At 34.6% G+C, this 15,688-nt stretch overlaps 3 protein-coding genes across 7 annotated transcripts; 2 read left to right on the top strand and 1 right to left on the bottom strand.

Moving 5' to 3' along the window:
- Positions 1–322: 322 nt before the first annotated feature.
- Positions 323–5,899, top strand: LOC144564462 (uncharacterized). The gene is made up of 5 exons (XM_078314063.1): positions 323–413; positions 955–1,350; positions 1,447–1,744; positions 5,225–5,322; positions 5,745–5,899. Exons 1-5 carry the CDS (start codon positions 401–403, stop codon positions 5,897–5,899), a joined length of 960 nt encoding a protein of 319 aa, XP_078170189.1. The 5' UTR covers positions 323–400.
- Positions 5,900–6,534: 635 nt separating this feature from the next.
- On the top strand, positions 6,535–11,380 carry UREF (urease accessory protein F). Of its 5 annotated transcripts, none has more exons than XM_078300280.1 (3): positions 6,535–6,674; positions 7,379–8,132; positions 9,075–9,515. In XM_078300280.1, exon 2 carries the CDS (start codon positions 7,390–7,392, stop codon positions 8,116–8,118), a length of 729 nt encoding a protein of 242 aa, XP_078156406.1. In that variant the 5' UTR covers positions 6,535–6,674; positions 7,379–7,389; the 3' UTR covers positions 8,119–8,132; positions 9,075–9,515. The 5 variants fall into 5 exon arrangements, 3 of the variants coding, with proteins under 3 accessions (XP_078156406.1, XP_078156400.1, XP_078156392.1); XM_078300274.1 differs by having other exon boundaries at positions 6,583–6,803; XR_013510964.1 differs by lacking the exon at positions 6,535–6,674 and adding an exon at positions 10,409–11,380 and having other exon boundaries at positions 6,843–8,132; positions 9,075–9,184.
- Positions 11,381–12,021: 641 nt separating this feature from the next.
- LOC144552137 (uncharacterized) lies at positions 12,022–14,067 on the bottom strand. The gene is made up of 4 exons (XM_078300255.1): positions 13,786–14,067; positions 13,328–13,416; positions 12,929–13,042; positions 12,022–12,342 (listed from the first exon to the last, which is right to left on the bottom strand). Exons 1-4 carry the CDS (start codon positions 13,988–13,990, stop codon positions 12,157–12,159), a joined length of 594 nt encoding a protein of 197 aa, XP_078156381.1. The 5' UTR covers positions 13,991–14,067; the 3' UTR covers positions 12,022–12,156.
- Between the last annotated feature and the right edge of the window lie 1,621 nt (positions 14,068–15,688).

Here is a 15,688-nt window from a genome sequence, read left to right as displayed (position 1 = left end):
AATCGATTGTTCCTAGTCTCCCATGCAACCAAGTCATTTTCCAATTTTTAAAGTCCAAATGATCGAAGATTTGAAGGGCCTGTTCGGCAGTCGGTAATCCTATGGAATTTGGTTGGATTTTGGATTTTTCCCATTTTTTTTCTCGACAGGTGTTCGGAAGGCCCAAAATTTTCCCTTAGCCTCCTACCGTTTGTTCCCTCCGCAGGCTAAAATCATAGGAAAAAAAATGAAGTCAGATTGAATTGTTTTTTTCCAACCATCGCTCTCTCCTCTCTCTCTATGTCTCTTTTCTCAATTGTTTCAGTGGGAAAAAATTAGATGCGCGGGAACGAGCGAAAAATAAATATAAGAAGTTAGTGCGATAGAAATGTGACATTTTGCTGGAGAAAAACGAAGAACTATGGTTGAAGAAGGTAAACGAACAAAATCTCAATTTATAGAGATTTTCGAAATTTTACTTTGAATTTGTTTCTTCCCTTCTAATGTTTGTTGATTTTCGAAATTATATTTCAACCATGGGGTATTTCAACCTAAAAAAAATAAAATACTGGTACGAGCTGCTGTAACCCATGGGGTATTTCAACCTAAAAAAAAAAAAAAAATTCATTTGATTTATCTATGCAAGGTGTGCAAATATCTAAGTGTTTTGACATAAATATTTGAAATAATTGCATGAAATATATGAAGTAATGATTTAGATGTGTATTATGCTTTGTATTGTAATGTGCACAATAGGTGTTCGATAAAATGCCTTCTTTGTTACAGGAAGCGCATAAACCAACGGTATATGAAACCAACAGTACCATTCACTTAAGTTAACTATTCTCACTTTGTATTGTGTGGAGAAGATTAGTTTTAGTTACCTAAGTTTCCAACTAAAACTTACTCTTATTTTTATTGATACATGAAACCAACAGTACCATTTACTCAAGTTAACTACTTACTTGATTGTAGGCAATGAAAATGAGGTCAACAATAGGGCAGCTTGGAATGAGTTGCAAAAGACATTCCTAGTGGAATTGCTTGTTGAATTTGATAGACTCGGTACACGTCAACAAAATACATGGAGTAAGGTTGCATGGAATGATATGGCGCGTAGATTCAAGGCAAAGTTTATAGATTCAAGTTTCTCGGTGAAGCAGCTTAAAGAGCAAGAACGCACTCTTAAAAAACTATACAAAACTATACAACGATTGAGGAATCAAAGTGGATTCGGATGGGACCCTACGAGGAAAATGGTTGTTGCTACCGAAGAAGTGTGGACACCTATTTTGCAAACAGATAAGGAGGCTAAAAGGTGGTATAACAAATCTTTTCCATACTACGATGACTTGCACGATTTGTACGCTGGTATGGGATTTTAATTTACATATTTAAAACATGCATTCTTTGTAAGTTATATATTCTGTTTTGATTAATTTTAGCCTTTCATATCAAATTTTTAAGGATGCATTGCGAACGGTTCGCGTCGTCGTGGTAGTAATTATTATGCAAATCGTGAGAATCAATTTGTTATGGACTCTCCTAGTCCCACTATACCTGCTCCAGGAGGTTTTAATCTTGATTTTGAAGAAGATTATCCTAATACACAAGCATTTGACCTGATATCTACTCAGGCACAAGTATCACCCTCCACCCAATCTCCAGTTGATGGTCACACGCCTCCTACTAGAGTTCCGTCACCTGGAGGACAAACAAGACTAGAAAGAGAAAAGCTATTTCTGAATTTCATGAGGATTATTTGGCATATAAGAGGGAGGAAACATCTCAATATTGCGCTATAAGTGAGGCATACCAATGTAGCATCCTGGACTAAGCCCGAGACCCGTGAGGCATTCATAACTATTGTTGAAGAAAAACGGGCAGATTGGATCAAGATGATGGTTGATTTGTACAAGCCCAATAAGTAAGGTTAGTAGCATGTTATTTTGAAAATATTGGTGTTTAGGTTTAATCTTTTTGTGAAAATGATAGTGTAGTGGTACATGAAGTAATATATTTTGGAAATATTGGTGTTAGATTTGATCCTTTTGTGAAAATGATAGTGCAGTGGTATATGAAGTGGTATATTTTGAAAATATTGGTGTTTAGGTTTGTGCTTATTGTGAAGTGGTACTGGTGTAGTGGTATGGTGTTGTTATGTTGTTATTATATGTTAACTTCAATTATATATGATGATAATCATCTCTTTAATTTTTGTGTTTTCTATGCTCTAGTATGTATCTTGATTATTATGCATGTGTTGCGAGATATAAATATCTGTTTTATTTTCTTGTTTTAAGAATGTATGGAAAATAGATCATTTTTGGATGCTAGGCAGTTAAGTGGTACCATTAACCTGGTACAGGTGCCAATAATTTTATTAAATAAAAATAATCATATTTCAACTCGAGATCATACTGGTGCTAGTTTAAGAGGATTTGGATTTGTATCAGGTGCTAGTTTAAAAGGAGATCATGTCAGGTGCTAGTTTAAGCATTCTATGATTTTCAGAAAGATAGAGTACCAATATGTAATTTTGCAGATCTTTCTTGTCATAACTTCGTTATTCAAATAAAAATGAAATTCTAGTATATCTTGATAAGGCCAATAAATTAGACATTCATAAATATGTTAAACTTTCATAAAAAAATATATTAAACATTAATTAGAGTTTCTACTTCTTCTATGTCTAACATAATCATCCCACATACGCATAGCAATTTCTTATCTCATTTGATGTCTAGCACGACGTTGATTGTTTAGTGCCTCAACATCTTCTCCATATTCTTCATCTCCATCCGGTACATCAATAATTTCATCTTGTTCTATTGTATGATATGTTGCATTTGTAGTCCAATTTGTATCTCCATTATGATTAACAATAAAATTATGGAGAAAGCTTGGACCCACATTTATATATTTTCAGAGGAGCTGTGTACAAAGCTCGGTACAAATTAAAAGGCTTTGATATAAATTCATTTCTGATCTTTCTTTTCGAGCAGTAGGTTGTTGTAGTAATAAATGCTAATTAGAAGATCATTTACATTTGACATAAAAAAATTTGATACCAACAACTAGCACATTTCAACGGATATATTATTATAGCAATAAATATCATTTTTGAAAAAAATATATGGTTCTATCTCGCAATAAAAAAATATAGGCCATGTTTGGTTGTGGAGTAAGAGGTGGAGTAAACCCCTTACTCCACGCTTAAGGAGCCAAACGAGGAGTAACATAGGCGGTTTAAGATGGAGTAAGATTTGAGTTAAACCGGAGTAACTTACACCACCTAGAGAGGTGGTTTAGCTTACTCCACCAAACATGATTAACTTACCCCGGTTTAGCTTGGAGTAAGAAATTTAATCCGGTTTAACTTTACTCCACAACCAAACATGACCATATGATTTTATCTCAATATTTCCTACAACTAAACCCATGGTACAACCGAACCCTCATTCAACACATTCCTATATCTATTCTCGTGTACACCAATGAATATGGGATCCCGCAAATTATAAAGTGGGTTCCTGACCCCGTCAAATCCCATCCTGCATAATCCCATGACAACCGAACACGCCCGAAGTGATAAATCATGTACAGCGGAATAACTGTCAGCCTTGTAATCATTATATGATCCAGGACCAACTTGTCCAACAGTGATAAATTTTATCGAAAATTATTTCTTTGAAGCCCTGAAAATTATAGCCTTAAAAGATGAGTGCGTATCCTCTGAGATATCTCAACTTTTGCGTGACCGACGTGTCTGGTGCCTATTCGGGGTGATGTAGGGGGTCAGTATTATGGATGCTTTGAGATTCGTGCAGAGCGTATTTAAACGGTTGGGTTTTTCCATAAAGTCACGCAAAGTTTGAGATATCTCGGAGGATACGAATTCTTAAAAGATAGGAACCCCCTACATCAAGAAATATTATATTCTTGTCAACAGAATAATGAGCACGGGGTAGTTGTTAAGATCGACTTTGAAAAAGCTTACGACAAGATCAATTGGCAATACCTTTTAGACATTCTACATAGTAGAGGATTTGGACCAAAATGGATCAAATGGATCACTGAATGGTTGGTTAGCTCCCAATCTTGTATAAATATAAATGGAGCGCTGACTAATTATTTTTTTTGTAAGAGAGGAGTCATACAAGGTGATCCCTTGTCTCCCTACTTATATATTTTAGCAGCAGATACCCTTAGCAAAATTTTCATGAAAGGTAGGAATACAAACTCTATAGTAGGGTTAGGCCCTCCAATTTTAGATAATCATCCTCATACAAACTGCCATTACGCATACGATACTATTATTTTTCTTAAAGCTGATGAAGCTAATATTGAAAAGGCATGGTGGGCTCTCATTGCCTTTGAGGCCATATCAGGTATCAAAGTTAATTGTGCAAAAACCTCAATGTACCCCATCAATGTTCCGGATATTTCTAGATATGCCACATATTTCAGATGTACCCCTGCCTCCTTCCCTATGCAATATTTAGGTCTCCCTTTACATACACATCGGTTGACTGCCCAAGATTGGACTTTTCTTATTGATAAACTAGAACATAAACTACAAAATTGGAAGGGTAGTCTACTGTCGATAGGCGGGCGAATGACCTTACTCAATTCAGTATTATCATCTGTTCCCCTTTACTTTTTGTCCATATATAAGATTCCATATAATATCATTCAAAAAATTGATCGCATCCGTCGTCGTTTTTTATGGCAAGGTAATAACAATGGCAAAAGGAAATACCATTTGCTAAGTTGGCAACAAGCTTGCTTTGCCAAAGAGTTTGGAGGGTTAGGGATTTTAGATTTAAAACAAATGAACATAGCTTTGCTTATGAAGTGGTGGTGGAAATCCAAAGATCCTATATACAGTAGTTATTGGAAAGATATGATTCTACACAAATACAATACTCCTGCAACACATACATCTGAATTTTGGGCTAATATACTAAAATTACAATCTCTAGGCCAAATAAGTGTGTCATATGAATCTGGAATCACCACACAAGTACTGTTCTGGTCTGATATTTGGTATAAAAACTTTCCTCTGTCTTCCAGGTTTTCTTTTCTTTTCAATATTTGCACTAATCCCAATATTCCCTTGCAAACGGTCATTAATTCTCAAGGAGGCGCATTACAGTTTCGTAGATCTTTGGATGAGGTTCAATATACAGAATGGTTAGAAATTTTAGAAATTCTTAGTCAATTATCTTATACTCATTTGCAGGACAGCCTTAGCTGGAGATGGAAAACCAGTGGCCTTTTTTCAGTCAAATCTTTATATACCTTGCTTAATTTTAGAGGAATTACTCCCAAAAATGCAATGTTATGGTGGAAGATCCATATACCTCTTAAGATTAGGATATTCATGTGGCTCACACACAAAAATAGGATATTGACCACTGACAATTTAACCAAAAAAGGATGGAAGGGAAATGAAATTTGTCAATTTTGCAACCAACCTGAATCGGTCAACCATCTTTTTGTGACCTGTCCTTTCACCAAACAGATCTGGTTTTATCTAGGATCCTGTCAAGACATTAGTATTGGGTGGTCTAAATTTGCGGACATCATTAAATTTGCCAACCAATTGCCCAACATTCATAGAGTCTCTTTCCTCTTAGTTTTTAGTGCGGTATGTTGGACACTTTGGAAGTATAGGAATGCCCTATGTTTTGCACAAGGTAAAAAGAAAACAGTTAGACAAATTATCTTACTAATCCTTTCTCTTGTTCATTATTGGTCAGGGAAAGTGAAGACGTCAGTCTCCGACGCAACTACTAGATGGCTGCCTGATGACCTTGATGTTCTTCCCTTATCTACTTGGCATCCAGATGAGGAGGCTGTTGCTCCAGCCGAAGAGGAAGAAATAGGGCTGCCAATACTCCCTTATGAAGTCTGAAGTACGACGCTGGTTTTAGCCACAGTTTGTGTTTGCTTGTGATTTCCTTAGCCCCATTGCGAGGCTTAGTTATACGCTTGTTTTGCTTAGTATTGTGTTGTTTTGGTTATGTCGTTTGCACTCTGTTATGAACTTTCTTGTTTTGTCTGCATCTCTGGGGGGGGGGGGTTAGCAGCTTGTTTGCTGCTATTTTTGGGTTCGAGTAGCTGCTTCATGCAAGCTCTCATTTTATAGGGCTGTTTTTTTTTTTTTTTTTTTTTTTCTTTAGCTTTAGCTTTAGGTGCAGTAGCTAACTGAGTTACCAGGGGTGTAAATTAATGTTTTTCTTCAATGAAGGTGGGCCTATGGCCTTTTTAATCAAAAAAAGATAGGAACCCAAGCTAGCACAACTCCGAATTACCCACCTTTTCTTATCCTTTCGCAGATAATAATCTACAACTCATAGGCCTACTAAACAACATACAAAATAATAGATGGCCCAGAATAACTCTAAAAGGCCCAATAAAATTTTATTTTTCTCAACGGCCTATTTAACAACTAGCGGATCCCACCCTACAGAGTACAGAGTATACCCATCTTTCTCCTTTTATTAATCAAAACAAAATGTAGTTGGAGTTCAGATCCAGTGCGGTATCATACCGTGTAGAATGAGGCTAAAACCGTCTGTTTTGGGAAATAAATCTGATCATCAATCGCATCCAACTTCGAGGAGTTGCAAGAAGTCAAATCTGAAGTCACAGACCAACTAGAACGAAGAACAGGTGTAACATCGTCGGTGAGTCTCTTTCTATTTAAGTGTTTTTCCGCCCAAAACACGGCCAGTCGGTTTGGTGATCGCGCAATAATCGGTTAAAGGTTGCCGATAGATTTCGCAAACCATGGCAGCAACAGCAGATTAAGCAAGGTACTCCAAAAACAATAGAATAGGGCGGGAGGGGAGCAGGTGGGCCCGCAGGCGTCACCCTCGCTCCGCTAGTCCGCTTGCACAATTTAGTTAATTGATTTATTTATCTGTGGCTACTCTTGTGCAAATTTGTTATTTTTCTCTGTATTGATTTATATCAGGGGTTTCTCTATGTATAATTGCACTAGACCAGTATAATAATCAGCTTAAAAGACATGGACAGGTATAATTTGCTTTACAGTAGGTTCTCACAAAAATAGAAAAATAAAAGTCTTGCTGTTTGCTCGAATCCTACAATAACTATGACAGTTGTTTCTTTTAATATATCTCATAAACATTGTATAAGTTGTTTCTATAGTTGATTTAAAGATGGAATACATTACATTGCAATTGTTTGAAAATTTCTAAATGTAGCTATCACTGTTATTTATCCTGACCTCTCTCAAAAAAAAAATAGTATCAGTTATTAGTTATTACCCAAAAAAGTTATAATATAATAAACTAAAGAATTACTTTTCTTTCAGAAATACATCACTTTTCCTTTTTTTTTTTTTTTTTGTAATATAATCAATAAGGACTTGCAAGCATGAACCATTCAGTCAACAAATCATATGCTGATGCAATTCGTGACAACAAATCGCTTCTACAATGGACTCAGTGGCAGCTACTGGACTCGATTCTTCCAACCGGTGGCTTCGCACACTCGTATGGTCTTGAATCAGCTATGCAGTCAAACCTCATAAAACGACCTGAAGACCTAAAACCTTTTATAATCCAAGTGTTAGACAACACTGGCAGCCTCTTCCTACCCTTTGTGCACACTTTGAACAAGTCCCCTGATACTGAAACATGGATCCACCTTGACAACCTCCTAGAAGCAACCCTGACCAATGAGATTGCTAGAAAGGCTTCTGCAAGCCAGGGCTCTGCATTGTTACGGGTTGCTGCTTCGGTATTCCATGAAATTGCTGAACTCAAATTGATAAGAGAGAGGTTTATTGGGTCGGGCTTAGTTTACTTCCACCATGCGTGCGTGTTTGGTCTCGTTACTGGGTTATTGGGTTTTGATGGGAAGACAGCTCAGCGTTCATATGTGTATTTGACCATGAGAGATGTTCTTTCAGCAGCTACCAGGTTAAATCTGGTAGGGCCCATTGCAGCTTCAGGGTTGCAACATGAGATTGCCTCAGCAGCAGAGGGGATTGTGGAGAGGTGGATGGATCGTGCGGTAGAGGATGCTTGTCAGACAAACCCATTACTTGACACAGTGCAGGGTTGCCATGGGTACTTGTTCTCTAGGTTGTTTTGTTCTTGATTGAACTCATTTCGGTAAGCTTCTGGTTCTTGGTATTACAGTTTTTTTTCTCCAAAAGAACAGCAAAACAAGGATAACAAAAGTGCTCCACGGGCTTTAATTCTACTGGATTCCTATGGAAATTGTTATAAATAAAGGCCTGCAATGAATAGGCTAGGCGCATTTGGTGGACTTTTATCTCTTTTTCTGTTCATAGACATGGTGTATTGAGTTGGATTTAATTCTTATAAAGACAATATGGTGAGTCTCATACATAATAAAAATAAAAAGGTTGGTTCAGATGTTTGAATGTGTTCTGTTCTCCATTTTCATGAAATATAGTTCCATTGTAGTTAAGTGAAATACATTTATTAGAATGTGGTCTTCTAAAACATAGCAACAATAGATGCTTTTAATTAATTTTGAGCACTGTTTGTAAGTTCTCTTAATCATGTAATTTTATTTGAATAGCAATTAGAAAATTCCAAGAGCAAAAATTTGCAAGGCAGATAAATATTTCCTATTGTACTTTTGGCTTTGCAAATTATTTTTTTCTTTTCATGTTGGATAGAAAATTGTGTTCAGATGATTTCTAAAATTAACAAAACTTCCTTGTTGTACCAAGGGTAATAAAGAAATCTTTGTTGTAATATATATTATAATTGAAATATGGATTAATTTTTCTGATATATCCTTTGTTCATAGAATTTTGAATTGAAATTCTGTATGCATTTTTGTAATTATAATTTGTTTGTATTATTCACATGTTATGTGCAAATTTAAGATATTTATTTTTAGTTTACTTTCAAGTTATCTGAATCATTCTGATTGAACTCGGAATTTGTTTTCAATTCCACCTCTACTATGTATACGTGCAGAAGTTGTATTGCAAAAGAATATTGTATGTTTTCTCCTCTTGCTGTAATTCCAATATTTTGACCAAATGATTTACCATCTTTTGTAATCACTCTTTGTAGGCACATTCTCAGATAGAAGGGTGTTCCATCCCAGAACTGCAAGACTATTGAACAGTTTTCAGTTCAGAAGGCAAACTTATGATCCCGAGCTTAAAGTTTTTTTTCGCCAGGTATTATCTGAGGAGTTGAAATCAAATCTTTTTCCTAAGACAAAATAAATTTGCTTTCAGTAGAATTCTATTTATTGGAAAATAATAAAGCAGAGGTCTTCCCTCATACGTATATGTTTGCAAGCATACAATTTACAGGAGAAGTATATGAAGTCAAATATTCTTGTTTAACTTCCTTCTGTTGGAAGATAATAATTCTCGTTCAAGCATGTAAATTTACAAAACTAGCATGCAGAGTTCAATATTATTTTTTAATTTTGTTCCGACAGGAAGGAAACGATTTTGCTTACCACCTTTAAGTTGCTATATTACAGAAAATCTTTTGGTATCTCTCTTTCAAAAATCAAACATAATTACTATTGCAATGCACTCTTACACAGCCTGTAAACAAACTTTTTTGGCACATCTTCAGCATCTTGAATATCTGAACACCTGTTATGTTGTCACACACAACACACACCACATGTACAATTCATCATTCACTTCACTCCTTGTTCCATTCGGTACATTCCTAATCTTCTTTTACTACAATGGCACCTTCCGTTGAGGAGTGCATTCTTTCTAGATCTGAACAATTATTGACTTGAGTAGTCTCATTGGCAACCTTGCAGTCTAGAAGCTGGTCTGCTTCAAAATTTTGATATATCAAGTAGGAACCTGCTAGCATGCTACGCGTAGCATAGCTTCCCTCCGTGCAACGGCTCAATATTCGACTTTTCAAAATCCTAACGGTAGATCCGAACCGTTCATCTTGTTCTCCATATTAATATGTGTTTGGAGACCAAATTTTACATTTTTTGGAATTTTTTTACTATTTTTTTAGATTTATTGAAAATCACTGTTTTTTTATGGTCCAGATTTGCTGAAAACAGCGATTTTCAATAAATCTAAAAAAATAGTAAAAAAAATTCCAAAAAATATAAAATTTGGTCTCCAAACACATATTAATATGGAGAACAAGATGAACGGTTCGGATCGACCGTTAGGATTTTGAAAAGTCGAATATTGAGCTATTGCACAGAGGGGAGGTATGCTACGCGTAGCATGCTAGCATATTCCATATCAAGTATGTCTCTTTAAATGCCTTTGTCGCTTTGGTTTTGTGATACCCCACTGTCCCACAGTTGCGCTCATAGACAATGTGAAGTTCTCTGGGGAACAAACTGGGTCCTTGTAGTTGTCAACAACCTTTATATTAATTACAAGTTATTTGAATTGAAAAAGGATTGAAGATAGCAAAATCATCTGCACTGCCGTAATGTTCGTGAGATGCTTCCAGTTGAGAAGTTTAGGACCAGAGAGACGCCAGAGTCAAGCCATGACATTGGCTTATATCCATGCATTGTTTGTATATTGAGAGGCACATTATACAAGTACTTAAGATTTAGAATGTGCTCCCTTGATGACTTGTAGGTGTTCTACCGACAAAAATGCCTCAACAGTAGGTTTGAGCGACTTGTATAACCTAATTTACCCTATACAATAAAAAAAAATGAAAAATATGTATTGTAGAAGTACTAACCCATATCCAACATAATTTGTCTCTTTGTTGCACCTAATAACAACAACCCTGCCGTTTTCCATTGTTTTACCAGCCAAATTTTGTAGACAGTAACTAAACAGCTTTAGGGACCCACCTGACTGACTAGTTGACCTTTGAGATTCTGCCAAGAGATCCATTGTTGTGCTGCTTGTGCATTAGTAGCTTTAAGAACCTTCAGAATGGTGTCAAAAGAGCTCCTCACATCTTCGGCAGACCACTTGCATGGTTGAAAAAAAAAAAAGTGATTTAGCTCTGGTTTCTATAGTTTGCTTCGTGGGGAACGGGTGTTGGAGAAAAAGAGTGAAAGAGGCCTTTCAATATTGATTCAAGTGCCCCCCTCTATAGGCTTCAACTTTTAGACCAAAGCTTCTTCCGCTGCCAAATTCGTAAACCCAGTTGCCGTACCTTGGATGCCCATGAATGATTGCATGAAGGAGGTGGTATTCCATGCTGTATTTCTTTGATATATCCATCAGTGTTGTTTTCCTGACATGAGAAGAGAAAAAAAAAGGGTTTTCAATACCTGTAAAATGTATTCTTTTGGAGGCAAGCTGTGTAAATTGCTACGTTCTGGAATATGTTCTCCGCCTACCAGTTATTCTGAACTTTCAATGGAAGGATAGTTTGCTGGTTTGTTTGAAAACTTTTGATCTTTGTGGCTTTTCTAACTAATATAGATATGGCAACTTTGACTTCAAATGAATGCCGTCATTGTGATAACATGGGGATGCAATTCTTATATCTCAAGTGTCCAATCGACATTGAACAATGGATTAGATCAATTTGAAAGTAGAAAGATATTTTATGCAGTTTCTAGTAAAACATTTCTAATAGAATATTTATAGCTTGTTGTATGGATTCTAGATATTTTTTATTTATTAATTATGGACTTCTTTAGTAATTAAATCATCATAACTAACAAGTACAATCTAAACATGACCTAATACATGTACAAATACTAATTAGATTAAATTCAAAAGTAGAAATAAACTTTATGCTATATGATCTCAAGTAAAGCATTTGCATGTTGTTGTATGAATTCTAGATTTTCTTAATTATTTCTGGACACATTTCAAGTGATAAACCCAACAAAACAGACATTTAGAATCCAAATACAACTGAATACACGTACAATTATTTCAGAGAGGTTTTGGATTGTTGCCATGTCTAAATGTCCACATAAAATCCATCAAACTACAAAAGCATGTAAATTTCAAAATTACTTCCTAAATATTGCTCGTACTAAGATTAATTCTCTTCTTGTATAACTAATCTAAGTCTCTTCTATAACGTCTTTTCCTCAAGCTTACAATATGTTTATTTAGCATTGTAATAATAATTAAATCATCCACAAAAAAGTCTGTCCAGAGATTAAAAACAAAAACAAAATTTCATTACTCAAACAGCAAATTTTTTACACCTAGATAAATTAATTGGATCTTCTACCCTTGTTGCGTTTATTTGCAACAACAGTCCAACCATCAGGGTCAGGTCCAGGTTTGGTACCCGTCTTGGCCGCCGGATCCACATCCATCTCTTGCGTTGCCTCCATTTCCATTGCATCTGACTCTGAGTCCTCTTCTTCAGAGCTATCATCATCACCATCGTTGACAACCTGTTCAACATAAAAGAAAGTATTTTCATTTTTCATTTTGAACCCTGTACATCTCCCTAATCTAAAAAAACCATCGAGTAGGAACTTTAAAAACTCCATGAATGCAATTCGCCAGGGCATATTAGACCCCTTTTGAGTTTCTCAAATTCATTTTAACTAAAACAAGGCCTTATCATTTTTCTCACAGGGATGCATATGTTGAAGAGTGCATTTATAGTGTAAATGATCTCTTGAAGGGAAATTATTTATTATTCAAAAGACCTAAAAATCAATAATTCACTTGAAAACAAAAAATATGGATGCTCAGTAAAATCTCATTTTCACCTCCATCAGATAAGATTCCACATTTTCTTCAAACTCACTGAACCAAACTCTCATTTATTTTCCCAATATAAAAAGAAAGAGAGAATTAATCTTGGAATTATTTTTTCTGTACATACTTTAGAGGAGCGTACAAAAACAATACTCATGAGGGATGCATAAGTTTTGCAGCTTCATAGTGGCATTTCCAACTTATTACCAAAAGGATAAACCCAATGCAATGAATGAGATAATAACAGATCTTGCAAACCAAAAAAAAATTAACCTGTTTGCTTTGAGAAACAGCATTTGTTCGCGGAGCTAATTGTTTGAGCTTTTGAATTGATTCGTATACGCCTTCTAAACACTCTTCATGCATTATCATCAATTGCTCAGCAACCTACAAGCAATACTATCATTGCAAATATTCTATCAATCAACTCTAAAGAACAGTTCAACCATGTTCAGTATTTCTTCCTTTGCTTCCCATTATTTCAGGGATTTTGTTCACGACCAAGTATAATCACAATTTTTTCTCTTTTCTTATCTTCTCTTTTATATGAAAAGTCATGCACACACACCAAATAGTTGGTACAAAAACAATTCAACCAAATTTGCCAGTGCAAAATCTTACAGTGGAAATTATAGGATATAAATAAGGGACAAAGTAAATGTAAACAATTACCTCCTCAACACTTCCATCCTGGACTACAGTACTTAATGAATCACCCATGTAAACATCTAGTAACTCCTCCAATTCATCAATGTAAAGAGCTGAAAACAAGAGATATCAGCTCCAAAACTACATCTTCAACTTATTTTGAGTTTTGAAATTGTAAAAAAACTTTTCAAATTTTATTTTCACTTTCATAACTGACTTGCAAACTAAGCAAATTTGAAATTTATACTGAACAAACAATTATTATATAGTTCAATCTTCAAACTCCTATTTTGTTTGTTACCTAATTTATACAAGATCAAATTAAATATATACTAGATTTCAAGGTGAACAAAATCATTTTTCTCATAATTTCTGCGCTCATTCTTTATTTCTTAATTTCTGTAATAGTTTCCTCATTTTCTGAGGGTCTAACCTCAATACAGAAACAACACGAATAGATTAGATATTTGAGAGATACTAACGCTTGGTTTTGAAGAACCAGGATTGGATGGAGGCGCAGAGCTCATCGGCCTTGCCTCGAGATTCGCGCCCGCCCCACTGATTCTCGACGGCCATCTGGAGCGCCGTCCATCGCGAAAGCACAAGGGAGATGCCTTCAGAGAAAATCGCCGCCGACTCACTGGAGAGAACCTGAGGCGAAACCCCGCCGCCGTTGCTGTGGTCCATGGAGTTCTAGGGCAAAGAGGGCTGTGATTTGTGAAACGGTAATGCCGCAATAGATTAGAGTCTAAAAGTGAATACGAATTCGTATAACTAAGGTAAGAATATTTCTGTTTGGATCTGGACCCTTCAGTTAGAATCTGCGACTCTGCGAGCGTTTTACTTTGGAGATGAATTGGCTCAGATTTCTATCGGACGGCTATGATTTAAACCGAAATATTCTATTACTTCAGAGGATAGGGATTCAATAAATATAGTACCATCGGGTGGAGGCTTTTTAATTTTTATACATATACTCACTTAAAATTAATTTTATCTATTTTTTACTTGTATTTGTTAAAATTTTATTTGTTCGTACTCTCCTTTATCCACTAAATAACAGTTAATAAAATAATAATGATAATTAACAAATAAACTAATAAAATATACTATTAATTTAAAAATATAACAAATAAATAATATATTAAATACATGTTGTGTCTAATACCACAAAATATAAAAAATTATAATCATTTTCCTATTTATAAATTCTTATTCTATTATTTTAAAGGTTATAAATTATGAATTAAATGAAATGATAAAATATTGTATAAATCAATTTTGTCATAGGTTACTAATTAAAAAAATGTTGATAACTTTTTTTATCATAAATTACTAAATAAAAAAATTATATGAAATATAATATTAATCTATCTACTTATAATAATAAAATTATATAGTTATATGTATAAATATATAAAATTATATAGTTATATGTAAATATATAAATATATAAATATATAAATATATAAAATTATCATATATAATTTTATATTTTTTAATTACATAATACAAAATAACTTTTTACCTAAATTCTTACCCAATAATCTAATTAAAAAAAAAATTCTTATCTACATCTGATCAGCTAACAAAAATAACTTGTTTATACATCTTATCAAATAAGGTACGGATTGAATAAATGGTTAAGATAGTATCATTGACACCACCAGTGTAAAATGGACGTCCTGTACCGAAATTTTTAAATATACTATAATCCAAAAAAAGATAAATCAAAACAACACGATTTTCTGAAAATTTTAAATATAGCATGGCCGCATCTAAGAGAAGCGACCACTATTTGGCAGGCCGCATCTAGGCAAAGCGGGCCAGGATTTTGGGTCGCATCTAGGCCCAGCAGCCACCCCCTAGCCCTATAAATAATGTCTGCTGGTTTCATTTTTTGTCACAATCTCATTTGGTTTTCAATCCCTTCGAATCATGTAATTTTCTTCTTCTTTCTAATTTCAATTTTTAGTTTAGATTAGGAGTAGGAGTAAGAGTAGTAGTAGCAGTAGGAATAGGAGTAGGATTAGGGTTTAGTATTTAGGATTTAGGATTTAGGATTTAGAATTTGTGATTTAGATATTGATCAAAATAAATAACAAATTGTACCAAACTTAGTTATTGACCAAAATAAATATCGAATTGTACCAAAATTAGTTATTCTCCAAAATAAATATCGAATTTGTACCAAAATTAGTTATATCTCAAAATAATTAGTTTTTTTTTTTTTCCAAAAGTACTTAATTTTACCAGACCAAGTAAATTAGGTCCAAATTTTAAGTAGCTGCCAAAATTAACACCAATCATGTTTAGACCAATAGGGAAATTGTAATTAGGTTAATTTCACGAAATTTAATTACAAATTCTAATAAGACCAAAATA

The sequence above is a fragment of the Carex rostrata genome, chromosome 1, assembly GCF_964058835.1.
Source record: "Carex rostrata chromosome 1, lpCarRost1.2, whole genome shotgun sequence".
In the NCBI taxonomy this organism is placed as follows: domain Eukaryota; kingdom Viridiplantae; phylum Streptophyta; class Magnoliopsida; order Poales; family Cyperaceae; genus Carex; species Carex rostrata.
The sequence above is the reverse complement of the archived record's forward strand: the minus strand, read 5'-3'. Positions and strand labels throughout refer to the sequence as shown.

Coding starts and splice junctions, on each gene's coding strand:
- LOC144564462 (XM_078314063.1), top strand. Junction 1,351..1,446: donor CTTGCACGATTTGTACGCTG/GTATGGGATTTT, acceptor CAAATTTTTAAG/GATGCATTGCGAACGGTTCG. Junction 1,745..5,224: donor AATTTCATGAGGATTATTTG/GCATATAAGAGG, acceptor ACTCATTTGCAG/GACAGCCTTAGCTGGAGATG.
- UREF (XM_078300280.1), top strand. CDS start 7,390: ATGAACCATTCAGTCAACAAATCATATGCTGATGCAATTCGTGACAAC.
- LOC144552137 (XM_078300255.1), bottom strand. CDS start 13,990: ATGGACCACAGCAACGGCGGCGGGGTTTCGCCTCAGGTTCTCTCCAGT. Junction 13,043..13,327: donor AGGATGGAAGTGTTGAGGAG/GTAATTGTTTAC, acceptor TATTGCTTGTAG/GTTGCTGAGCAATTGATGAT. Junction 12,343..12,928: donor CTGTTTCTCAAAGCAAACAG/GTTAATTTTTTT, acceptor TATGTTGAACAG/GTTGTCAACGATGGTGATGA.